The sequence below is a fragment of the Cavia porcellus genome, unplaced genomic scaffold (assembly GCF_034190915.1).
Source record: "Cavia porcellus strain 051 isolate PalLab524CR breed Dunkin Hartley unplaced genomic scaffold, mCavPor4.1 scaffold_8, whole genome shotgun sequence".
NCBI classification, from domain to species: Eukaryota; Metazoa; Chordata; class Mammalia; order Rodentia; family Caviidae; genus Cavia; species Cavia porcellus.
The window spans coordinates 20,240,182-20,266,085 of NW_026947491.1; the positions used below are offsets into that span (position 1 = coordinate 20,240,182).

At 39.8% G+C, this 25,904-nt stretch overlaps 1 pseudogene and 3 gene segments (V, D, J or C); all 4 read left to right on the forward strand.

Annotated features, from left to right (window-relative positions):
* Positions 1-1,654: 1,654 nt before the first annotated feature.
* Positions 1,655-2,331, forward strand: LOC100733308 (immunoglobulin heavy variable 3-48-like). The segment is given in 2 exon segments: positions 1,655-1,788; positions 1,895-2,331. Coding segments are annotated over 2 exon segments (477 nt in total).
* Positions 2,332-4,656: 2,325 nt separating this feature from the next.
* LOC100733025 (immunoglobulin heavy variable 3-23-like) lies at positions 4,657-5,519 on the forward strand. The segment is given in 2 exon segments: positions 4,657-4,771; positions 4,878-5,519. Coding segments are annotated over 2 exon segments (603 nt in total).
* Positions 5,520-14,558: 9,039 nt separating this feature from the next.
* Positions 14,559-15,278, forward strand: LOC111755913 (immunoglobulin heavy variable 3-73-like; annotated as a pseudogene).
* Positions 15,279-24,307: 9,029 nt separating this feature from the next.
* LOC100732467 (immunoglobulin heavy variable 3-23-like) lies at positions 24,308-25,190 on the forward strand. The segment is given in 2 exon segments: positions 24,308-24,439; positions 24,546-25,190. Coding segments are annotated over 2 exon segments (459 nt in total).
* The last annotated feature ends 714 nt before the right edge of the window (positions 25,191-25,904 follow it).

Consider the following 25,904-nt stretch of genomic DNA (forward strand, 5'->3'; position numbering starts at 1 on the left):
TTCGCAGGTGTCCAATTTGAGGAGCAGCTGGTGGAGTTAGGGAGAAGCGTGGTGCAGTTTTCAGGGTCCCTGAGACTCTCCAATGTGGCGTTTCGATTCGCTTTCTGTAATGACAGAGTTATCTTAGCTCCAGGGAGGGGCTACAGAGTGTAAAAGTGGTGGTAGCACATAGTACCCCAAATGTGTGAAGAACCGATTCACAATCTTCAGAGAGATCTCCAAGAACACACTGCATATGCAAATGAGCAGCCTGAGATTTGGGGACACAGCCGTATGTTACTATGGAAGAGTTACAGTGAGGGGACATCAGAGTGAGCCCAGACACAAAGCTGCTTGCAGGGCACCCAGGACCAGCAGGCAGCACTTGGGTAACAGAGAGAGTATATGATCTACCTCAAGAGAGGATTTACAAGAAATTGAAAGGTGGTTTGCTGTCAGGATCCAGAACTTCTCTGCATAATACTTATCCACAGAAACTCCAATTTTATGTGCCTGTCCTTACCTCAGAAGTCTCTCAGTCAGACATGGTCATCTACATAGAATTTATCCTTCTTTATAGCTAAATAGTAGTCCATTATATATAACTACCATATATTCTTTATATTTTCATATGTTTATGATATATAGGCTGATTCCAAGATTTAGCTCTTATGAAGCATGTTGTACAATGATTGATATGCATATAATGCTGAAGTGTAATACTGTTAACTATTTGGTAAAGATGTACAGTGGGAATAGCTTGACCATATGGAATTTCTACCTTCAGTTTTTGAAGAATATCCATACTGATTTAAAATGTCTGAACTAGTTTCCAATCCCAGGACCAGTGTAGCAGGATTCATAGGAAGGAAAGTTAACATGAAGCAGCATGAGGATTGTCAGGAGCTGTCTGGTGATGGGATGTGAGAGTGGACCAGGGAGGGAGGGATTGCAGAGAAGTCTCAGGACACATTGAGAGTGACATGTGTGCTCTCTGCTTCTGGTGTGTGTCATTGTGCCAATGTTCCTGTATGTTAACACTTCTAAGGTGCACACTTTCTATATGGGCAGTTTTTGCCTTATATTTGGTGTAGCTTTTACAGATAAACACCAGGTGAGAACAGAAGAAGAGGGAGAGAGGTAACAACATTTAACAATGAAAGAGACCCTAACCGGCATCAACATGATCACATTCAGTTTCTTCTTAGGAAGCAGCGGAATGCAGCAAAGTCACACAAGTTCTCACTACAGGGAAAAGGGACGTGAACCTCAGCAGCTGTGTCACTCTCTGTCTATGAGCCAGATCAGGAAACTCTTCACAATTTAAGAGAGAACAGGACCAGACAGTAGACATAACCATTAGACATGGGATCTAGGGTAGATAATACAACAGTTTATGGCATTTTCAGTTTTACACGATTACAGTAAGCAATATCAATAAAAAACTATGATTCATGGACATGGACAAAAGTGAATGGAGCTCAATTGACACTCACAGAACAAGACTCTGTCACATAACTATCATAATGTTTTTCATTACTACCATTCTTACCAATCTTTCTAATGACACTCACAGCTGCTGTGTCATGTGCGTTCTGAGATATCAAGCCCAGAGCTGTCTATATAGCAAGAACTCATGCAAATATGGCCTCCATGTGCTGATGAAAAGCAGCCCAGCCCTCACGCTGCAGCTCTGTAGAGGAGCCCAGCCCTGGTGCCCAGCTGTTCCCACACGAAATCAGGACTGAGCACAGATGCTCACAATGGAGCTCAAAGTGTGCTGGGTTTTTCTTCTTGCTGTTGTGAAAGGTAAAAAAAAAAAAACAAGAGATATTGAATATGTAAGTGGACACGAAGGGGATAAACAGTGGATCTCTGTGACAGTTTCCTGAGTAGGATGTCTCTGTGTTTTCAGGGGTCCTGTGTGAGGAGCAGCTGGTGGAGTCCGGAGGAGGCTTGGTGCAGCCTGGGAGCTCCCTGAGACTCTCTTGCGTGGCTTCAGGATTCACCTTCAGTAGCTACACCATGTACTGGATCCGCCAGGCTCCGGGGAAGGGGCTGGAGTGGATCTCATACATCAGTAGCAGTAGTAGTAACATAAAATATGCAGACTCCGTGAAGGGCCGATTCACCATCTCCAGGGACAACGGCAAGAACACGGTATATCTGCAGATGAGCAGCCTGAGACCCGACGATACAGCCATGTATTACTGTGCAAGAGACACAGTGTGGGGGCATCAGTGTGAGCCCAGACAAAATCCTCCCTGTACTGGCGCTCTGGACCAGCAGGCGGCGCGCGAGACACACAGCTCACAGTATACCGCAGAGCACATCTAAAAATTGTACAAAGGAAGAAAATAACAAAGGCTGAGGAGAAGAGGACAAGGAGATGGCTCCCGTGCAGTAGGGAAGTGGTCCAGGGTTACAACAGCGAGTACTGAAGTGGGAGAGAAAGGAAAATAAGTAGAACAAAGATTTCTTGTGTAGCAGAACCAAATAACGTCAATTACTTTAAACATTACATGGCATAACAGAAGCTCACGCAGAAAAGAGGAAACTTCAGGATCTCCCACAAAGGCAAGAATGGCAAGAGTGTAGAACAGGAGCTTGTACAGAGCAGCCCGTGAGCATGTTGCCTTGCATCTGTGTGGTCTCTTTTGCTGCAAGACCCTGGCCTGAAAGCCATCCACATAAAAAGCGGGTCTGGGACACTGTGGGCTTCAGCCCCCCTCACAATGGACCCCTTTCCCAGTTTCAGCCTCAATACCTGGGTATGGGGCTGCAGGGACCTGTAAAGTGGTGACATAATGTCACAGTGAGTGGATGCAAAGATTGTGATTCTGGGTCACTAAAGGGAAATGTGGGCCTTGCTCGGTTTGGTTGATGTTGATTTTGTTTTGCTTTCCATGCTTTTATTGGAAATGTCCACCCCATGCAAAGCCCACCACTATATTCAGGAAACACTTAAATTGTTTAATTTCAGAAATACAAACAGAAAAGTGCCATCCACAAAACGTCACCCATCATTTATGTAGAGGGTGTTTACATGTGACTTTTAATTTGATACTAGAGAGATTGAAAGCTTTAGGGACATTAGGAAAGAGAAAAATGACTTCAGTCAGAGGTAAAAGGAGTCTAGAGGAGAGGATGGAGAGCTGGGATCTGAGAACCTGGGCTCTCAGTGTTTCCACATGGGAGTTCATGCGCCCTCTGGAGGGCGTCATTACCAGGTAGAGTCTTTTTTGAGAGATTTGCCTGGAAGAGATCAGTTCCTAGAGGAAATCAGGGCTCTTGAGACCTGAGCTGATCTCTTGTCCTGCCTCCCTGCAATGGAGGGATGCAGTGTGCATCTTTTTCTACCTGAGGGTGCAGAAACTAGACAAGGGTTGGAGCACACAGCTGACTCCTGCCAGACACCAACTCTGTCACTGCCTGTTCTTGAAGGCCAGAAAGGCAAGGAAAACGTGCCTTTCATGTAAGATGCGCCTTTTGTGGTATTTTTACAGTTGCTGCCATAGACATACTCACTCCCTAAGTTTCTGTATCTGTCATGTTAACACTCTGAATACTTAAATGAGCATTAACAGATTTCCTGAGGAATTAATCTGAAGTATTTGAGCATTCATTTTCTAATTATTTTTGTCTTACTGGGGACGAGAAATCTTTAGAATCAATAGGCAAATAGCATAGCACTGAGCTGTATTCCAGGTCTATTTTTATGTATTTGTAAGTGAATTTGCATAAATGTTTGTGAATCACTTACATAGTCATATGTAGACATCTCAAAAAATATTCTATGCTAAACATGACCAATATTATAAATTGTGTGCTCAAAGTATAAATGTTGAAATAGGAAAGTTAACGTAAAGCAACCCGAGGATGATCACAAGCTGCCTGAGGATGGGATGCAGGAGAGAAGTAGGGAAGGGAGGGATTGCAGAGTAGCCTCAGGACACACTGAGGATGATGCATGAGTTCACTACTGTGATTGTGTATGTGTGGTTGTAAAAGTGTTCCTGTGTTTTAATATTTCTCAGATGCACACTTTTTCTATGGGAAGTTTATGTGTAATGTCTAATGAAGCTATCAAAGATACACAAAGTCTCAACACAGAGAAAGAGTGAGAGAGTCAATGATAGGTAAAGATAAGAGACTCAGTAGCAGGCATCCACATGGACTAAGATTCTGTTTTCTCTTAGCAGGCAGCAGAAAACAGCAAAGTCACATATGTTCTCCCTGTAGGAAGAGGAGAAGAGAGTCATCCCAGGTGTGTGTGCTCTGTTCAGGCCGTGGAACAGGAAGCAGTTTGTCCACAGCTTATGAGAACATAGGCCCAGACAGTGGAGAGGACATTTACAGCACATCAACTCTCCTGTAGTAAAGGAAAATGTTCCTGACAATTTGATAATTTTATGTATTTCCAAAGCATACAAAAACCAATGTGCATGTTAAGAGTACATGAAAAATAAAAATAAAGAGATCAAAATCAAGAATTTTAATCAATTAAGTTTCCCTGTTGTCTTCAGTGATATCTTTGCTACCAAATGTCATTAGCACACTAACATCAGATGTTACTCTGCCCTCTCTGAGTTTTTCATGCGCCGAGCTGTCTATATAGCAGAATTTCATGCAAATAGGGCCTCCATGTGCTCATGAAAACCAGCTTAACCCTCTCCCTGCAGCTCTGCAAAGGAGCTCAGCCCTGGTGCCTACTCGGTGATCAGCACTGAGCACAGAGGGCTCACCATGGAATTTGGGCTGAGTTGGGTTTTCCTGTTTACTCTTCTGAGAGGTAAATTATTGAGAATCAAGAAAATGGAGTGGCAAATTGGATGTGACTGCGGTAATCAGTGGACATGTGTGACAGTTTCCTGAACAAGATGTTCTTGTGTTTGCAGGTGTCCAGGCTGAGGAGCAGCTGGTGGAGTCCGGGGGAGGATTGGTGCAGCCTGGGGGCTCACTGAAACTCTCCTGCGTGGCCTCAGGATTCACCTTCAGTAGCTATGACATGAGCTGGATCCGCCAGGCTCCAGGGAAAGGGCTAGAGTGGATCTCACTCATCAGTAGCGGTGGTAGCATATACTACGCAGGCTCCGTGAAGGGCCGATTCACCATCTCCAGAGACAACGGCAAGAACACGCTGTATCTGCAGATGAACAGCCTGAGACCGGAGGACACGGCCGTGTATTACTGTGCAGGTGGCACTGTGAGGAAACATCAGTGTGAGCCCAGACAAAAACCTCCCTGTAGGGGCGCTCACGCCCAACTGAGGATGCTGTTGTCCCTGGAGAACCAGCTGGGCCCTGAGGAGCAGGTGCACAGAAAGAAGCAGAGGAGGGAGTGTTTCCTGGGGCATCTGGGTTTTCTCTTCTGTATTAACTTCTTAGGTCCTGAACCACCCCCAATGAAGTGCCCAAGTTCAAGGAAATATTCTCTGTTAAATGTAATTGCATGAGTATATACGAAGCACTGACTTTTTAAATTTTCTGTTTATGAATTTTACTTGTTGGTAAACAAAACTTGCATCCATCTCCACACAATTTGTGCATTTTGTGAAGTGAATTTTCTATTCCATGTCATATCCTTATCATCTAAATATGGATCTGCTGGTTTAGTTTGGGTGATGAGGAACTATCTCATGCAATAATAAATGCTTCAGGTTAGGAAATTAAATCTTTCCCACCCCTCTCCATGGAATCTCATTACAAAGCTTTTTCCTCCCCTTGGCCCCCTTAGAAGACCGAGTCCCCAGCCTCAGCCTCAACACCATGAGGAGCACTGAGCTCAGGGGAGGAGGAAGAAGGGCAGCCTGACTGAACTCAGGGCAGTGTCTATGGACTTAATGTGCTCTTTCCAGACAAGAGGGCAGAGCAGGACTTGGTCCTGTGCCTTCTTTTGCACCTTAAAAATTGAAAAATTTACAAAGAACAACAAAACCATTCTGTACCTTAATCTCCATTTCTGTCTCTTTCTTTCTGATTTTTCACCTCTTTCTTTTTTTGATTTTGTAATTTTTTTATTTTAAAGGAGGAAAATAGAACAGTAATGTGAACAATACAAAGCAGAGTAGGACAGCAGGAAACTTACCATCATTACTGTATTACACAATCTCATCCTCTAATTAGTTGCTCAAGCTCCCGGCCCCAGGTTTGCAAAGTCAATCAAACAGTTTAAACGTCACGTCTTCAAAAGACTAGGATTGGAGGTTCCATTCAATCCAGCCATTCCCCTGTAAAAATTTGGGTATTTCCCCAGAAAAATTGAAAAGGTCTTGTCATAGAGATATATGTTCACCCATATTCATAGCAGCACAATTTGTGAAAGCTAAATCCTGGAAACAACCCAAATGCCAAGTCAACCACAGAGTGCATGAAAAACTGGTATTTTTTTTTAATTATTTAAAGAGAAGGAAACAAAAAATACATGGAGATAAAAAAGGGTTAAAATAATAGAAAATTACAGAAAAATAAATGGTAAGAAATCACCAGCTGATACATATTGTGAAGTCTGGGGCCCTCTTTTTTCTCATGAGATTGGCTAACCCCATATGTTACCTACCTCCTTCTCCAGAATACCTATATACTTGGGGAAGAACATGAGTTAAGATGCAGAGTTCAGGGTTAGATCCAGTAATGACAACCAGACAATTGCAAGGGGTGAGGCCATTTTTACAGGAAAAGCAAGTTTCTTCCATAGAGACTAAATGTTGTTTGAAGAGGTAAGAGACATTTAGTAAATACACAGTTGAATTACAATTGATTTGAAATGGAGAGTACTTCAAAGGGAAATTTACAGATTGAATACAAAGTCCAGAGTCCTGAATATTTCCCTAAGTGAGGGATTCAGGTCCTTGTCCCCACCAGCATAAAAAAACAGAACCAAGGTTTGAGGTGTTTACCATTTGGATTTGATTGTTGGTCTCAACAGTTGCATTCGCATTAAGTCACACATAATAGGGCGTCTCGGGATTTAAGCATAGGCAACAATCTTCAGTAATGGTGGATGAGCTACTAAGTAATTTAAACATCAGTTCCAGAGATTGCAAGATAGGACTCTCAGGTTGTAACTGTGCTATGGTGTGAAGAGGTCATTCAGGGACAGATGGTGAGAGAGGGGACCTCATGGTGGAGGTAATCGCTCCAGTGAGAAACGCCTTTTGTGACAAGGTGAGCCCACTGAGGGGTCCTATATGTTTTGAACAGATTGGAGTACTTTTCTGGTTTTCCATGGATGGTAGAATGAATCAGGATCCCACTCAGTGACATAGAGGCAAATGCTCCAAATTTTTCCTCCATTTCAAAAAGAATCTCCCCATTTTGTTGGTCAAAATAAAATGAAGCCCTTATGGGAGTCATATCTTGCAGCAGATAAGACCACGGGGCTATGGTTTCACAACCCCAAGCAATTTGGTGAAAATAATAGTGGCACATGTTTGACCTAGAATTACTGAAGCATCCATCCATCTAACAGATCACTGGACGTATATAGAAAGGGTATTTGAGTCTGATGAGAAAAAACAGCCAGAATCCATGAGGCTGAGGCAAGTTCAATGCATTCAGGGTTTTTTGTGACAGCCCACCCCATGATTGAGGGGGTGACATTAAAGATGGCATTCCCAAAGCTTCTGGTAGAGGCTAAGGGTGACTCCATCTGAAGTTCTAGTCATAACCCTCATATAAGCTACAAGGCAGTGGTCTTTCATGGGAATGTGTGGAATAAGGAAAATTATACACATAAACAGACATAGGGTCCACATCTTTGGAGCTTGACCTGTAAAGGGTCAGAAGACTTTTTGATAGTCCACTTTGCTGGAGTCCCTTGTTTTGCAGGCTTGATGTGGGAATGATGAATCCAATGGCTCTTTCTGTGACCTTGACGGCCAGGGAGTACTGAAGGTTACCAGTACTATGACCTTGATGGCTGGGAGTCTTTCCTAGTGGGGGTTTAGTGATGTGGGCTGACTCCTGCTGATGACAAGTTGAATCTTGTATTATATAATCTGTTCCCATAAATAGTTTTAAAGAATCTTCTCATGTGTGAATTTCTACATGCATATCTATTCTCTCTGTATTATAGGGAAAAACAAATCATAACAAGACAACAAAACAAATTTTTAGAAAAACATGCAATGAAAAAGACACATAGGACCACAATATTATGTGATCTACCGTAGTTACTACGCTTTCTCTTGTTATTTTCAATAGACTTGTCCACATCACCAGGCTTAATATAGTTAAGCATAGTATTCATAGCTATTTTTATAAAAACACAGCTTTGAAAACATTGTAGGACTTGAGAGCTGTTAATAATCAAAATCGGTATGGTTATCTTTCACATCTTGTCAACTTCAGAGTAGTTGCCTCTACTTTTAGGGTTGATACTATCAAGCATACAAATTCAAATAAAATCAGCCAAGGCAAAAGCAAGCTCTAATGATTCAGATTCAAATAAGATCAATCATAGTAAGACAATGTAAGTAATACAGGGTTTCAGTTGAGGTTAATAGGAAATTAAGGATAGTTAGCATGGTATAACCTGCTATTTTTGGGTCAGATGTGTTTGCCCTCAAATCTGATATGAGTGGACAGAACGGAACAAGTTACATTCAACCTAAACAGGGCGATAAGACTACTGTGTGTTTTAAATCCTGATACACTATTAACAATGACCTTTTTTAAATAGTGTATCAAAGCTATCTATACTAAAGATTATACCTTAAGGTCTCTCCCTCATGTCTGCTACTCCACTTTCCTGCTGTAATTTGTCCACCTTACTCCCTCTTTCCACTGTCTGCCCCATTCATTGAGGCCTCTCTGCCACTGTTGCTGTAGTCACTGATCAGAGTGATATTAGTCTAGTCTCTTAAGTTTAATTTCAGCATATGGAAAGATAAGGGCACCTACTACGAAGAGAATGATACTATGGTAGTTATTATTGTCTTCCATAATGTCAGATCTTGAAGACCTAAAAAGCCTTCATCATTCTGTAATGATTTGCATAGTTCTACAATATGCAGTATGTACTTAATGTGCATGAAGATGGGTACAACTATTTGGAAGAAACTAGAGACAACTAGATAAACAGTGAAGATCTCCAGTGGACTTGCTTTGAAATCTGTATTTCTTTAAATTGTTTCTTTTTGAAATGTTTTTTTTTCTGTTTTGATATGTTTAATCTTACTCTCTTTAAGATAAAAAACAAGTGTGTAGGACTGATAACCGTATTACTAAGTTTTTGTTAGATCATTGAGCAGAATTGTTGGCAGTGTCACTATTTGAATGTCACTTTATGTACTTTAATGTTGTAACCTGAACAACTATTTCTAAGATGACAATATGTATCAGCTGGTGATTTCTTACCATTTATTTTTCTGTAATTTTCTATTATTTTAACCCCTTTTTTTATCTCCATGTATTTTTTGTTTCCTTCTCTTTAAATAATTAAAAAAATACCAGTTTTTCATGCACTCCGTGGTTGACTGGCATATGGGTTGTTTCCAGGATTTAGCTTTCACAAATTGTGCTGCTATGAATATGGGTGAACATATATCTCTGTGACAAGACCTTTTCAATTTTCCTGGGGAAATATCCAAATTTTTACAGGGGAATGGCTGGATTGAATGGAACCTCCAATCCTAGTCTTTTGAAGAATATCCATACTGATTTCTACAGTGGTTGCCCCAGTCCACACTCCTACCAACAGTGGAGAAGTGTTTCTTTTTGCCCACAGTCTCGCTAACATTTCTTTTCAGTTTATTTGTTGATGGCAGCTATTCTTTCCAGGCTGAGAGGAAATCTCAATGGTATTTTAATTTGCATTTCTCAAATGGTCAGTGATGGTGAACATTTCTTCATGTAGTTATTTGCCATTTGTATATCTTCATCTGAGAAATGTATGTTCATCTCTGATGTCCATTTTTGGAGAAGGTCTTTGAATTTGGGGTGCTTTCTGTAGACCTATGAGGTATGTTAATGGTATTTTGATTTGGGAGTATGGCCATTTTCACAATGTTGGTTCTTCTTAAACAAGAGCAAGGAATATCCTTCCATTTTCTAATATCCACCTCAATCTCCTTTTTAGAGTAGTGTAATTTTCAGCATATCATTCTTTTACATTCTTGGTTAGGTTGATTCCTAAGTATCTCATTTTTTAGATGCTATTTTGAAAGGTGATATTTACATAATTTCTTTCTCAGCGAGTTTTTTCTGCATTTATTGAGATGATCATGTGATTTTTATTTTTGGCTGTTGATGTGGTGTATTACATTTATTGATTTGTGTATGTTGAGCCATCCCTGCATTCCTGGAATAAATCCCAGTTGATTGTGGTGTATAATCTTCTGGATGATTTGCTGCATTGTATTTGCCAGTATTTTATTGAGAATCTTTGCATCAATGTTCATTAGTGAGATTGGCCTATAGTTCTCCTTTTTGGTTGGGTCTTTCTCTGGTTTTGGTATCAGAGTGATACTTGCTTCCAAGAATGATTTAGGGAGGACTGCTTCTCTTTCAATTTCATTGAAGAGTTTAAGGAGTACTGGCATTAAATCTCTAAATTCTTATAGAATTCAGCCATGAGTCCATCAGGACCTGGACTTTTCGTTGTTGGTAAATTTTTAATCACATTTTCAGTTTCAGTAGCTAATATTGGATTATTCAAAATTGCTATGTCTTCTTGATTGTGCTTTGGTAGTTCATAGGTTTCTAGAAATATGTCCATTTCTTCTGTGTTTTCCACTCTATGTGAGTACGGATTTTCAAGGTAAGTGTTCATGATATTTTGAATTTCCACTGGATCTGTAGTAATTTCCATCTTTTCAGTCCTTATTGCATGGATTTGCATTTTTTCTTTCTTTTTATTGATAAGAATTGCCAGAGGTTTATCAATTTTGTTTAATCTCTCAGAAAATCAGCTCTTTGATTCATTAATTCCTTGTATTGTTCTTTTGGTTTCAATTGCATTAATTTCTGCTCTAATCTTTACAATTTCCTTTCTTCTATGAGCTTTGGGTTTGACTTGCTTATCCTTTTCTAGAAGCTTGAGATGTAGCATTAGGTTATTTATTTGTGTTCATTCCATTTTTGATGTGATTACTTATTGCTATATATTTCCCTCTTAGGACTCCTTTCATTGTGTCCCATAGATTACAGTATGTTGTGTCTGCATTTTCATTGTATTGTAGGTATTGTTTCATTTCTTCGATTTCATCTGCAACTCACTGGTTATTCAGAAAGTTGTTATTTAATTTTCATGTAGTTATGATTTTTGCCATTGTTTTCCAATTTTAGTACACTATGGTCAGATATTATCCATGGGATAATTTAACTCCCTTTGCATTTACTTAAGAATGTTTTATTAGTTAATATATAGTCTATTTTGAAGAAGGTCCCATGTGCAGCTGAGAAGAAAGTATATTCTGATGTGGTTGGGTGGAATACTCTGTAAACATCCACTAAGTCCATTCGTTCACAGGTATGAGTCAATTTTGTTATTTCTTCGCAGACTTTTTGTCTGGTTGATTTACCTCTCTGAGACAGTGGCATGTTAATGACTCTTATTACAATTGTGCTCTTGTGTATTTGGCTTTTCATGTCCATTAGTGTTTGTCTTATATAGTAGGGTGCTCCTGTATTTGGTGCTTATGTATTTATAACTGTTATTTCTTTGTCTTGTAGTTTTCCACTTACAAGTATGTAGTGGACTTCTTTATCTCTTTTAGTCATTTTAGGTTTGAAGTTCACTTTGTCTGCAAACAGAATATCTATCCCTGCTTTTTTCTGGGTTCCTGTTGCATGGAATATTATTTTCCATCCTTTGAATTTTAGTCTATTAGTTTCTTTGTGAGTCAGATGTGTTTCTTGTATACAGCATATTGTGGGTCCTCTTTGCTGATGCAATCTGTCACCCTGTTTCTTTTGACAGATGAATTGAACCCATTTACATTTATGGATATCAATGGTATGTATTGGCTTGACTTTGCCAATTGTGTTTCTGTTGTTGGTTTCCCTCCTTCTTCTCTTGTTTAATTTCTTGTCCAGCCTGGTGGTTTCATTCTGTTCTTGTTCTAAAGATTGTGGTCATGTTTATCTGTTTCTAGAATGTCTTTAAATATGCTTTCTAGGGTTAGTGTGGTAGATATCAATTTCTTGAATTGTTCTTTGTCATGGAAGTATCATATTTCTCCATTACATTTGATCAATCTAGGTTGAAATCTGTTTTCTTTCAGGATATGAAATACTCACTCCAAGCTCGTCTTAACCTGAAGGTTTGTGCTGAGGAGTCTGCCTTTATTCTAATAGGCTTTCCTCAATAGGTGAGTTATGTCTTTTCTCTAACAGCTTTTAGTGTTCTGTTTTTATGCTATATGTCTGGGATCTTAATTATTATATGTTTGTATGCAGCTTTATATTGGTTATGACTGTTTGGCATTATGTATACCTCAGTTATTTGTTTATCAGTTTCTTCCCCATGTTTGGGAAATTTTATGCTATTACATTTGTGAACAGCTTAGTTATGACCTTTGCCTTGTCTCCTGCATCCTCACTGATGCCTATTAGTCTTACATTGTTTGTCTTGGCATCATCTTAAGGTTGCTGGATTGTCATTTCATGATGCTCTGTTGTGTTTATAAATTCTATCCTTTCATGTTTGCTATCTGTGATCCTGTCCTCAAGGTCTGAAATTCTATCCTTAGCTTCCTTTAAACAGTTTTGCCAGCTTTCAGTAGAATTTTTTGTTTCTTGGATATTTCTTTGAATTTTTTTCATGGATTCTGAGTGTTTTGTACATTGTTCTTTCAACATTTCAATCAATTTCCCTTGCTCCTGTTTTTTTTCTATTTCTTCCCTAGCTGTGTTGAGCAAATCCTTTACTAAGATTGTTATTTCTTGATTTTATGTAAGACATTATTTCTAATTTGGTTTCCTCTTTAGCCTTATGAATTTGCTATCTTTTCAGAGATTTCTGGTGTATAATTTTTAAATTCCTTTAATTTGCTGTCTCCTGTTCTTGCATCTGATGGAATGAATTTTTGAGATTGCATTTTGGTTTTTCTTTTTGTCATTTTAACATTCTCAGCCAATATATAGTTATTTAATCAAAATAGTCACGACTCTCAGCAGTATATCTTCCAGGTTCCTACTGTGTGGTTGATGTCTGCCCAATTGTTGGGTACATAGTGATGAGAACCTGTCGGGGTCCTCTGTATGGGCAAGGGGCCTCCAAGTCTCTCACCAAATCAGCACTGCCAGCCCACTGAAGTTCAAGGTTTCAGGAGGGAGAGTGGCAGCCAAATGTTCACAGCTGTGCTGGGCCTATAAGATCAGGAGGGTAGCCAAGATCAGTAGGCCAGGCCAGGAAGGGTCTGGAAGTCCTCTGGGTCAGCAAATGGGAGGAGCGTGCTGGGTTGAGGGTGCAGCTCAGTGGCCCCAGCTGGGATGAGTGCAGCAGTCATCCTCCAAGCCCATGCACATTGGGGGCACAAGGGTTGCAGGTGTGAATTTGTGTCGCCAGCAGGAGTGGAGCCTAGAAGTCATCCTCTGGGCTGGTGGAGGTGGACAAGAAAATTTAGTGCTTGATAAAATAAAACAAGTTATTATTATTATTATTTTGTCTTTTTCCTTTTTATTGGTACTGGGGATTGAACTCACGACTGCCTGCTTGCAAGGCAGATGCTTATGCCACTGAGCTAAATCTCCAGCCCCCAATTGTTTTTATTATAAGTATCTTCTAATTCATACAATAATATATTGTTACTATGTACAATTTCAAACAAAAGCTTCCACTTCCAAGAAAGGGTTGTTGAATATCCTAAGTATCCTTCAGCTGTAAGCAATTTTCTAGATGACCAGTGTTTTCCTTGACTTGAAAATAAATCACACAATTGAAAAATATAAATCAAATTTTCAGTGAGCTGAGAATCATGAAAATGCTGTCAGAACCTCAGTCATTGAGACCTTGGGAGTTGTTAGTAGCTTAACAAGCAGCATGAAATCTTGTGGCTGTTTACCCTTCAGTCTTCCTGGAAGCACAGGTAACTCTGCAGGAAGACAAATAGGAGCACAATTTCAACACAGTAAAGAGGTTCTGTGAGTCTCACTGCATGTGTTACCTCTGTCCTGGAGATTGCAAGGGATGACCTGGGTTCACTGGAATTCTGAAAACATTTATCAACTCTGGGTCACATTATAATCACTCACTCTCACATCTGTGAGAAATTCAACTTTTGTACAATGGAGTAAACACTTGCACCTGAATTGTATATTCTTTGAATCTGTAAAAATAAGTTAAGATTATTAATTGGAAGTGTATATCATCACAGAGTTACGTGAAATTCTTATTTTACATAACGATATGATTTTCACCAGACTTGATCTGCAGACTTACATGTAATTTGCTACTGAAATTTTTCTGCTTCCTTGCCACAGAGCTCACTATATAGCAGGAGGCCATGCAAACAGGGCTTTCCTGTGCTGATGAAAATCAGCCCAGCCCTCACCCTACAGCTCTAGAGAAGAACCTAGCCCTGGACCCCCAGGTGTTTCCTCTTGGGGATTGGGACTGAGCACAGATAGGTCACCATGGAGCTGGTGCTGATCTGGGTTTTCCTTGTTGCTGTTTTGAAAGGTAATTAATGAAAAACAAGGGATACTTGGTGGAAGAGAGTGGGATAAATTGTATTCATATGTAACAGTTTCCTGAGTAGGATGTCTCTTGTTTGCAGGTGTCCAGGCTGAGGTGCAGCTGGTGGAGTTGGGTCAAGGCTTGGTGCATCCTTGTGGATCTCTGAAACTCTCCTGCATGGCTTCTGGCTTACCTTTAGCGATTACTGGATGTACTGGATCCACCAGGCTTCAGAAAATGGCCTAGAATGAGTTGGCCTTATTAGAAACAAGGCTAATAGTCACAAAACAGAATACACTATATCCATGAAAAGCACATTCACCATCACCAAGGATGATTCCAAAAGTACCCTGTATCTGCAAATGACCAAACTGAAAAGTGAGGACACAGCCAGGTACTACTGTGCAAGACAAGCAATGAGGGGATATCAGTGTGAGCCCAGACACAAACCTCCCTGCTGTGGTGCTCAGGACCAGTACGGGGCACAAAGGACAGATGCAGGTCATCCCACCCCCCAGGACGGGAGCATAGGGTGGAGCAGAATTATTTCCTGTGGAGATGTGAAGCTTCTGGTCTGTGTGAAATATTCCATGGGAGATTCTGCATTCATGAATCTGTGCTTATTGTTCATTCTGAAGGAGAAATTGGACTCAATAGTAAGATATATTCTCACCTGAACACATCTTCAAGTTGATATTTTGAAGGCAAAAGTTACTGCTCTCTGATCACCAGGACTAAAACCTGAGGACACATAGATAATGTGTCAAAATTTTTTCCAGTGCAAAAGAAATCTTTGTGATATTCCCTTTTCACCACCAGTTTTGGTATTCAGAACACCAGCAGAAAAGAGATAGTCCAGCTTTGGTGATAAATAAAACTTTGAAAAACTTAAATCTTTCACTCCTTCCATAGCTAATGACATTAGTCAAACTCAGAACTCATCTCACTGTCTTTTAAAATAATTTATGTATTTTTCCTTATTTTTTATTCTCTTATCTGTTTTTAAAATCTGCTTTCTGGGGCTGGGGATTTAGCTCAGCTGCATAAGCGCCTGCCTTGCAAGCAGGCAGTCGTGAGTTCGATCCCTGGTACCGATAAAAAGGAAAAAGAAAAAAAAATCTGCTTTCTTAGAATGGAAGACCAGGTCTCTGGTTTAAATCCTATGATTTGGGTTCATTTCCTGGATCTCAGAAGAGGCTCAGAAATGATCCGCATACCCAGGTGTCTTAATTAGTTTTTATTCATTACTGAGACAAAATACATGTTTCCCAAAGTTGGGAAAGGAAAGGTTTATTTATTACATTTTTGGAGGTTTTGGTCCATATTCAGTTAGCTCCAAGGCAGGGTGGCATGGCAGGGCAAGCAATGCTTGGTAGCTGCAAACAGCAAGGCAGAAACCAGCAAAAGAGAGAGAGAGAGAGAGAGAGAGAGAGAGAGAGAGAGAGAGAGAGAGAGACATGCCTTCTTCCAGCCATTACATTGTATGCTGGTTCCACCTCTAGGCACATGTAGCTTTGACACCATCAATCTAAGCACTACACAGTGAACCAATCACAAATGTACAATGCAAACACATAAGGTTTGGGGGCCACCAATGTAAACAGTGACATTTCACTCCTCGCCCCCAAAGACTCATGCACATCCTTTATACAAAAGACATTTAGTCTATCTCTAAGGTTGTCAAACTTCTAACATTTTCAGCACTGCTGAGAAGCCCACTTCCCAAGTCTCCTCCAATATCTATGACAAATTCTTAACTGTAATCCCTTGTACAAATGAAATAAAGTTAAACATTTTTGAAATGCAAAGGCACAAGATAAACATTACCATTCCAAAAGTCACAAACAGGGGAATATAAAGCATTGGGAACAAAGCAAGTCCAACATCCTGCAGAGTGAATATTAAGTCCTAGAGTTCCATGCTCAGCATTTGAAGCAATCTGGTTGCAAGCTCCAAAAGGCTTGGGTGATTCCATCCCCTTGTCAATTTCAGGGATTTAAGCTTCCATAGCTTCTCTCTTAAACCCTCTCTGCTTTAAGTTTTTATAAAAATAGGTGATAGTATATTTAACTATAATAAGCCAGTGTTGTCGACAAATCTATTGAAAATAACAAGAGAAAACATAGTAGCTACGGAAGATCATTTATATTATAGTTTTGTAAGTCTTATCCATTGCATGTTTATCTAGGAAATTGTTTCGCTGTCTTGTTATGACTTGGTTTTCCCTATAATACAGAGAGGATAGGAACAAATACTCTGAGGAAGAGACCTGAAAAACCCGAGGCTTATTTTGTAGCATTATAATATAAATTCTAGCAATCTATTGCTTGCTGATTAAAATGACTCTGGACTGGTTTCTTCAGCTCAACTTCAGCATATGCAGAGATGGGGACGGCTATCACAAAGAGAATGAGAGATGCGATGGTAGTTGGAAATGTCTTCCCTAATTTGGAACTTGAGGACCTAAAAAGACTCCATCATCCTGTAATGATTTGATTAGTTCTATAATATGTAATAAGTATAGAAAGTGGGTGAAGTTAGGGACAACTATCTGTAAGAAGCTAGAGACAGTTAGATAAGGTAGATCTCCAGTGGACTTGCTTTGAAATCTGTATTTCTTTAAATTGTTTTTTATTTTTTTTTAAATGTTCTGTTCTGTTTTGATATGGTTAACCTTATCCTCTTAGAGATGTAAAACAAATAGGTGGGACTGATAATCATATTACGGAGCTTTTGTTCGGCCATAGAGCAGAATGGTTTGTAGGGTCACTTTTTTGAATGTCATTCTAAATACTTTAATTCTATAACCTAAACAGCCATTTCGAAGAAGACAATTTGTAACTTATCAACTGGCAATTTCTTACCTTTTGTTTGTCTGTAATTTAGTATTATTTTTCTACCCTTTTTTTCTTTAATCTCCATGTATTTTTTTTTTCGTTTCCTTTTCTTTAAATAAAAAAAAAAAAAGAAAAAAAAAATAAACCCTCTCTGCTTGCTTTTTGCAGCTTTCCTTGGATGATCTACGTTTGACTTTTCCAAACTTCTGGGGTCTCTACTGCACCTTTGGCCTCACCCTTACATCTTACAAATTGCCCTCTCAGGGGCACACTGTATGGCCTCAGAGGCCCTTTGCAATTGAGATGGAAGCTGTCTTATCCTTAGAATTTGTGCATTTTCCTTGTACCTAAAATCAGCACAATATGGCTGCCACCAAGGTTTGCCGCCAGCTGGAGCAGTAGCCAGGATTTTCTCTCTCTTGGATGTAAGGGTCAATTGTTGGATTGCTGGGTTCTGTGAACATGATTGTAAAAAAAAGCTTTTCTATGTTGCTGCCATACTGGAATCTCATGTGGCCTCTGCCATTTTGGAGCATGGAGCTCTGAAGCTTTATCTTCTGAGCAAACTTTCCAGCTTTTCAGTTTTGAGGCTTCAAAGGATGGAGATTCACTGTTTCCTGGGATGCCCCCTTAGCCATCTTTCTTATTTCTTTGTTCTTTCTCAGCAATTGAAAAAGCCTCAGCTCTATCTTTACAATCCAAAGCTTTACTGGAGTTTCCTTTCAGACAAACTAACAACATTTTGAATTTCCTTTTGGGCTCTTTGCTCTTGATTTGCAACGTATATCTGGCTAAAATCCCCCAACAATAGCTATGCCATAGCCTCAACATTTGACTGCCTTGAAATTTCCTTTGCAAGATTAATCAGTCCATTGCTTTTAATCTCAGCCTCAGGCAAAGTCTTTGGGCACAAGCAAAATGCAGACAAATTTTCTGCAAAACCATAACACACATCATGGGGATTCCAACAACCAATGCGGTCCTCTTCCCAGCAAAATCCTCCGAAGTGTGATATTTACCATTAAGCATTCTGTCAGCTTCTGGTCTCGTGAGCTCTGACCAGACTCTCCTCTACAGAACAGCCTAAGCTACTCCAGCTTTATGCATCCAGGTGACAGGTATGAACCTTTCCAAACTCTGTCCACAAGCCATTTCAAAAGCCTCTTGTAAAACATGATCAGGTATAGTCACAGCAACGACCCTACTACTGGTACCAAATTCTGTCTTATTTACATTTTACTTTTCGCTGAGACAAAACACCTGATGCCCAAAGTTGGGAAAGTAAAGGGTTATTTATTACAGTTTTTGGAGGTTTCAGTCCATACTCAGTTGGCTCCAAGGCAGGGTTGCGTGGCGGGGCTGCAGTTCATGACAGCTGCAAACAGCAATGTGGAAACCGGCAAGAGAGTGAGACATGCCTTCTTCCAGCTATTACATTGTATTTTGACTCCATCCTAAGCAGGTTTAGCACTGACACTATCAATCTGAGCACTAGACAATGAACCAATCACAAATGCACGATACAAACGCCTGAGGCCTGGGGGCCACTGACATAAATCACAACAGATAACATTTGAAGACTCTTTGTCACTCATTGTTTTGCACAACACTCTCTTTCCACTAAATTTACATGTATTTTAAATTATATATATTTAACTTTTATCTTCATATTATGGACAAATAAAAAGGCAAAGTAAATATGCTTTCTTCACATGGAATGTGATGTCAGAACTGATTATGCTCATCTGACTGGTGAAGAGTTCCCTCCTTCCTGAGTCTCCTAGGGAGTAACCAGTGTTTACCATTGTGCTGTGGTCTCTCAGGAAGGGAGATGGGAGGCTGTAGTATCCAAGACACACAGAGAAGACATCAGAAAGAGCAAGCAAGAAATATCTGACCACAGATAAATTGCATCCACCACAGGATTTTTCCATTTTAAATTTTGGTATTTATGTATCAAATATGTCCTCTTTGTCTGAGAAAATGATCCTGACAGCATAAACAGATGAAGATAAACTCTAACACCATGTACAAAATGCCTTCACTGTTTTACTGTAACTCAAAACATACCCATGCACACTTGTGCAAGTTATTTCTTACATTGTGAAAGACAATACTTGACAAAAGATGTTTATTTCAACAAATAATGCTGTGACATCTGTTATGACTGTTAACAACATGAATAATAGCAAGTGCTGCAAAGTATGTTGAAATAAAAGGCTAGTTTATTGTTGGAGGGAATGTAAATCATTGCAGACAAACTCTCTCTAAATTATCAGTAGGGAGTTTCTTCATGAAACTCCAGATGGAAATAGTATGGGATCCAGCAGTCTTAGCTTCTTTCCTGAAGCTATGGCTAAACATAAACCTACAAAAATGGATAAATTCCTGAACTAAATCTGCCATACATGAACCAAAAAACAAGGAAAATCTAAGCAGCGCTATGATTAGTAATAATAAAGAGTTCAAAATAAAGAGACATTCTCTCAAAACAAAACCATAATTTGGTGAAATATTGAATTTTATCAAATAAATAAATAAGAAATAATTTCAATTCTTACCCACTATTCCAAAATATTTTCTTCACTTTCGTTAATTTATTTTACTGATTCTTAAAACATTCATGTATGCAAATTGATTTGATATCATATGATGTATGTATGATTGTACATATTGTTTAGTAGGTAAATGTTTGCATTTACTTTCTTAAGTATATTTATAAGTGAACTTAAAAATATTTCTGCATTCATTTTATGAAGCTACAATCCAGCTAATAAAAGGAGAGAACAAAGGAATGCTAAGGGAAAATATCTCTGCTGAATGTAGATGCAAAATTCCTCAAAATTATTTTAGAACACAAAAATTAAAATATATTTAAATACAATTAAGCCTGATCCCCTGGTATCTCTGGGATTCTCTCACAGAATAAAAAGGATCACTTTCTTCAGCTTTCACTTTCACAAAGCTGTTATACTTTTGAGTCTTATTTAATTTTTTAGTTTCTCACACTAGAGAGAATATATCATGTGTATATATGTGACTCTGTAAAGTAAATGAAAATCAAAAAGGAGTTGTCTGTGGGTAAATATTTAAATATTTAAAAAACAGCAACATACATAACAAAAATCATAGAATCATATCAAATAATGCTGAAAAGAAACGTGGTTAAATCCAATATCTGTGAATAATAAAATCTCTCAAAGAGATTTCTGTACAAGAATATACCATTAATTATAAAGAATCAAACAACAGCTAACATGGCATTGAATGGACAAAAGGGAAACCTCTTTCTGTAAAATGAAGAACAGGAAAGGATGACCAATTCCATAACTTCTATTAAATGTTCTCCTGGAAGTTCTCATCTGAAAAGGAAAACATACAAACCATACACACTGGGAAAAATTAATTCAAGCTTTGTGTTTATGCACGACATAAATATATGTCTGGAAATTTTAAAAGATCCAACAAAAATGATAAACTCAAAGCAAATTCAGGAAAAATAAATAACACAATCAAACTACAAAAATCAACATTTCTCTATGCCGTTAGTGAAGTCTTTGAAATAAATTATAAGCGATAAACCAGGGGTGATGGTACATGCCAGTAATCCCAGCACTCAAGAGGCTGAGGCAGAAGGATTTTTGCATGTTGAAGACAGCTTATCCTACAAAGTGAGTTTTAGGCCACTCCAAACTGCAGAGTGAGCCCTTGCCTCAAAACACAGAGAAAAAATAAGAGAATTAAATTGCAACAGCTACATAAAACAAACTAGAAATCATTTTAACCAAAAACTTGAAACATTGGTGTAATGAAAAGTATAAAACATTGGTCAAATAAATGAAAAATTTCACAAAATTTAAAAGAGATGTTCTGTCAATGAATGGAAAACATAACATTGTTTTATGTGCACAACTATTACATCAGCGCGATTTGTCTTACTGAAAAAAACAGTGATAAATTCACTTTAAAAGGGGCAAGTTTCTTGTCCTAGAATTCTGTAGGTTTCATTCTATTTTCACATTGTGCTGTTTCCATGGACGTGTGTCAGCTCAGTGCATAACAGTGGCAGTAGTGGTGAAAAAGACACAGTAACCCCATGTTGTCTGTCTGTGAAGCAAATAATGAGAAATACAGTGCTGGGTCCCAAATCTCCTCATGAACACCCCTTCATAACCTAAAATCCTTCCTGTATTTAGTATATATGTCAGGTGGGGGAGCAACATGTGACCTGTGGTTGTGTCTGCTGAAGTGAAACAGAGGAACCCAAACAGAGAAGCCCACCCACGTGTGGGCAACGGTGATGGCAGTGCCAGTTGTACAGACCACGTGTGCTCATGTGTGCACGGGGCACTCGCTCTACACGTATACAAAGTCCAATAGCTATGGGCACTAACACCTCCATCTGGCTCTCAGAGCAAGATTCAGACCACCTCAAAAGCAGGCTGTGAGCCCTGAAGAAGGGAGAAAAACTGCAGAGCCTCCAGGCTACACCAGCAGGAGTGTGAGGTTGGAGCCAGTGTGGAGCAGCCTGCAAGGCTGGGTCCTCACACATCTCTGTAGTCTCCTTTGTTGCAAAACCCCAGCATGAGAGCCATCACCATAAAATGTGGGTCTGATATCCTGCAGGCTTCATTTCCCATCCATATGAACCCCTGTCACAGCTGCACTCTCAATACCTGTGGACTGGGCTGCCAAGACCCTGTCAAGTTGTTCAATAAAGTCATGATGAGCTGAAGCAAGGAGTGTGATTCTGTGTCACTAAGGGAAAATGCAGGTCTAGTTGGATTTGATTGATACTGATTTTGTTTTCCTTTGTGTGCTTTTATTGGGAATGTTGTCCCCATGCCAAGCCCACCACTGTATACAGACAACACTTATATTGCTCAGATTCAGAAGTACAAACAGAGAAGTGCCATACACAAAATGTCACCCATCATTTATTTAGAGGGTATTTACATCATACTTTTAATTTGGTACTAGAGATATTGAAAGGTTTTGGGCCATTAGGAAAGAAAAAAAATGACTTCAGCAGAGATAAAAGGAGGATGGAGAGGATGGAGAGCCTGGGCTCTCAGTGTTTCCATATGGGAGCTCATGCAATATGAATCCTGGAGGACCTCAGTACCACATGCAATATTTTTTGAGAAATTTGCTTGGAAGAGAGTGGAGTTTCTAGATGAAATCAGGACTCTTGAGACCTGAACTGATGTCTCCTTTTGCGTGCCTGAAATGGAAGGACCTAGTGTGCATCTCTTCCCTCACCTCAGGGTGTAGAAACTAGACAAGGGTTGGAGCACACAGCTGAATCCTGCCAGATACCAGCTCTATTACTGCCTGTTCTTGAACTTTAGGGGCCAGATATGCAAGGAAAACTTGTATTTCATGTATGTTAGTCCTTTTGTAGTATTTTTACAGTGGCTGTCATAGACATACTCACCCCCTAATTTTATGCTCTGTCATATTAACACTCTGATGCTGCAGCATATGCAGCCATTTGTAATTCAGGAATTGCTTCCTGGTGAATCACCTGAAAACATGGCCTAGGATGACCTCAGCCTGGCAGATAAGGTTTCATACTTTAGTATGCACAGATTCCATACTATTATAGCCTTGTAATTTCATTCCTTTTAGGTGCTTACAAATTATTAATTTACAGTTCATTCAGGTTTTCTTATGGTTGTACTGTTTATTACTTTAAGAAGCAAATTTTTTCATCTGTGTACATTTTCAAGATGATGACCAGATGTCTTTGTAATAACAAGAAGCTTGGAATACTGAAATGAGCACTAACGGATTACCTGAGGAATTAATCTGAAGTGTGTAGCCATTAATTTTATGATTATTTTTTGCCTTACTGGGGATGAAAAGTCCTCAGAATCAATAGGCAAATAGCATAGCACTGAGCTGTATCCCCAGCTTTATTTTTATAGACTTGTAAGTTAATCCACATAAATATCTTTGAATGCTGAGTTATATAACCATATATAGATAGCTCAAATAAGTATTCTGTGTTAAAGATGACCAGTATTATAGGGAGTGTACTTGTAGTATAAATGCTGAAATGGGAAAATTAATGTATAGCAATCCTAGGATGGTCAAGAGCTGCCTGGAGATGGGATGCAGGAGGGAAGCTGGCGGCGGGCAGGAATTGCAGAGGAGCCTCAGGACAAACTCAGGATGATGCATGAGTTCATTGTTGTGATTGTGTGTGTGATTGTGCAATGGTTTCTGTGTTTAAATACTTCTCAGGTGCCCACTTTTTCTATGGGAAGTTTATGTGTTACTTCTGATGAAGCTATCACAGACACACGAAGTCTCAACACAGAGAAAGAGTGAGAGAGTTCATGAGAGGGAAAGTAAGAGACGCAGTAGCAGGCATCCACATGAGAAAAGGTTCTGCTTTCTCTCAGTAGACAGCAGAATGCAGCAAAGTCACACATGTTCTCCCTGCAGAAAGAGGGGAAGAGAATCATCCCAGGTGTTTGTGCTCTGGTCAGGCCCTGGAACAGGCAGCTGTTTGTCCACAGCTTAGGAGAGCATAGGTCCAGACAGTGGGGAGGATATTTACAGCACATTAGCTCTCCTGTAGTAAAGGAAAATGTTCCTGACAATTTGATAATTTTATGTATTTCCAAAGCATACAAATACAAGTGTGCATGAATAAGAGTACAGGAAAAATAAAAATAGAGATCAACATCAAGAATTCTTCTCATAACGAGTTTTTCCTTTGTCTTCAGTGATATCTTTGCTACCAAATGTTATTAGCACAATAACATCAGATGTTACTCTACCTTCTGAGTTTTTCATGTGCAGAGCTGTCTATATAGCAGCAGGCCATGCAAATAGGGCCTCTGCGTGCTCATGAAAACCAGCTCAACCCTCACCCTGCAGCTCTGCAAAGGAGCTCAGCCCTGGTGCCTATTCAGTGATCAGCAGTGAGCACAGAAGGCTCACCATGGAGTTTGGGCTCGGTTGGGTTTTCCTGTTTACTCTTCTGAGAGGTAAATTATTGAGAATAAAGAAAATGGAATGGCGAGATGGATGTTACTGGGGTAATCAGTGGACATGTGTGACAGTTTCCTGAACAAGATGTTCTTGTGTTTGCAGGTGTCCAGGCTGAGGAGCAGCTGGTGGAGTCCGGGGGAGGCTTGGTGCAGCCTGGGGGTTCCCTGAAACTCTCCTGCATGGCCTCAGGATTCACCTTCAGTAGCTATGCGATGAGCTGGATCCGCCAGGCTCCAGGGAAGGGGCTGGAGTGGATCTCAGCTATTGGTAGCAGTGGTTCTAACACATACTACGCAGGCTCCGTGAAGGGCCGATTCACCATCTCCAGAGACAACGGCAAGAACACGCTGTATCTGCAGATGAGCAGCCTGAGACCGGAGGACACGGCTGTGTATTACTGTGCAAGAGGCACAGTGAGGAAACATCAGTGTGAGCCCAGACAAAAACCTCCCTGTAGGGGTGCTTATGTCCAAATGAGGACGCTATTGTCCCTGGAGAGCAAGCAGGGCCCTTAGGTGCAGGTGCACAGAAGGAAGCAGAGTAGGGAGGGCTTCCTGAGGCATCTGGGTTTTCTCTTCTGTATTAACTTCTTAGGTCCTGAACCACCCCCAATGAAATGCCCAAGTTCAAGGAAATATTCTCTGTTAAATGTAATTGCATGAGTATATACGAAGCACTGACTTTTTAAATTTTCTGTTTATGAATTTTACTTGTTGGTAAACAAAACTTGCACCTATCTCCACACAATTTGTACATTTTGTGAAGTGAATTTTCTATTCCATGTCATATCCTTATCATCTAAATATGAGTCTGCTGGTTTAGTTTGGGTGATGAGGAACTGTCTCATGCAATAATAAATGCTTCAGGTTAGCAAATTAAATCCTTACCATCCCTCTCCATGGAATCTCAGAATACATAGCTTAGCCACCTTAGAAGACCTTGTCCCAGCCTCAGCCTCAACACCATGAGGAGCACTGAGTTCAGGGGAGGAGGAAGAGGGGCAGCCTGACTGAACTCAGGGCAGTGTCTATGGACCTTAATGTTCTCTTTCCAGACTAGAGGGCTAAGCAGGACTTGGTCCTGTGCCTTCTTTTGCACCTTAAAAATTGAAAAATTTATAAAGAACAGCAAAACCATCCTGTATCTTAATCTCCATTTCGGTCTCCCACCTCTTTCATTTTTTGTTTTTGTAATTTTTTATTTTAAAGGAGGAAAATAGAACAGTAATGTGGACAATACAGAGTAGGACAGTAGGAAACTCACCATTGTTACTGTATTGCACAATCTCATCCTTTAATTAGTTGCTCAAGCTCCTGGCCCAGGTTTGCAAAGTCAATCAAACAGTTTAAATGTCACGTCATTACTTTACTTCAGTTAGTAACATCTTAGCCTGAGTTGTGTCCCAGTGCTTATGTGTGTCTCACTGGGGGCAAGAGGAGGAGGCTACATGTCTTCCTTGCT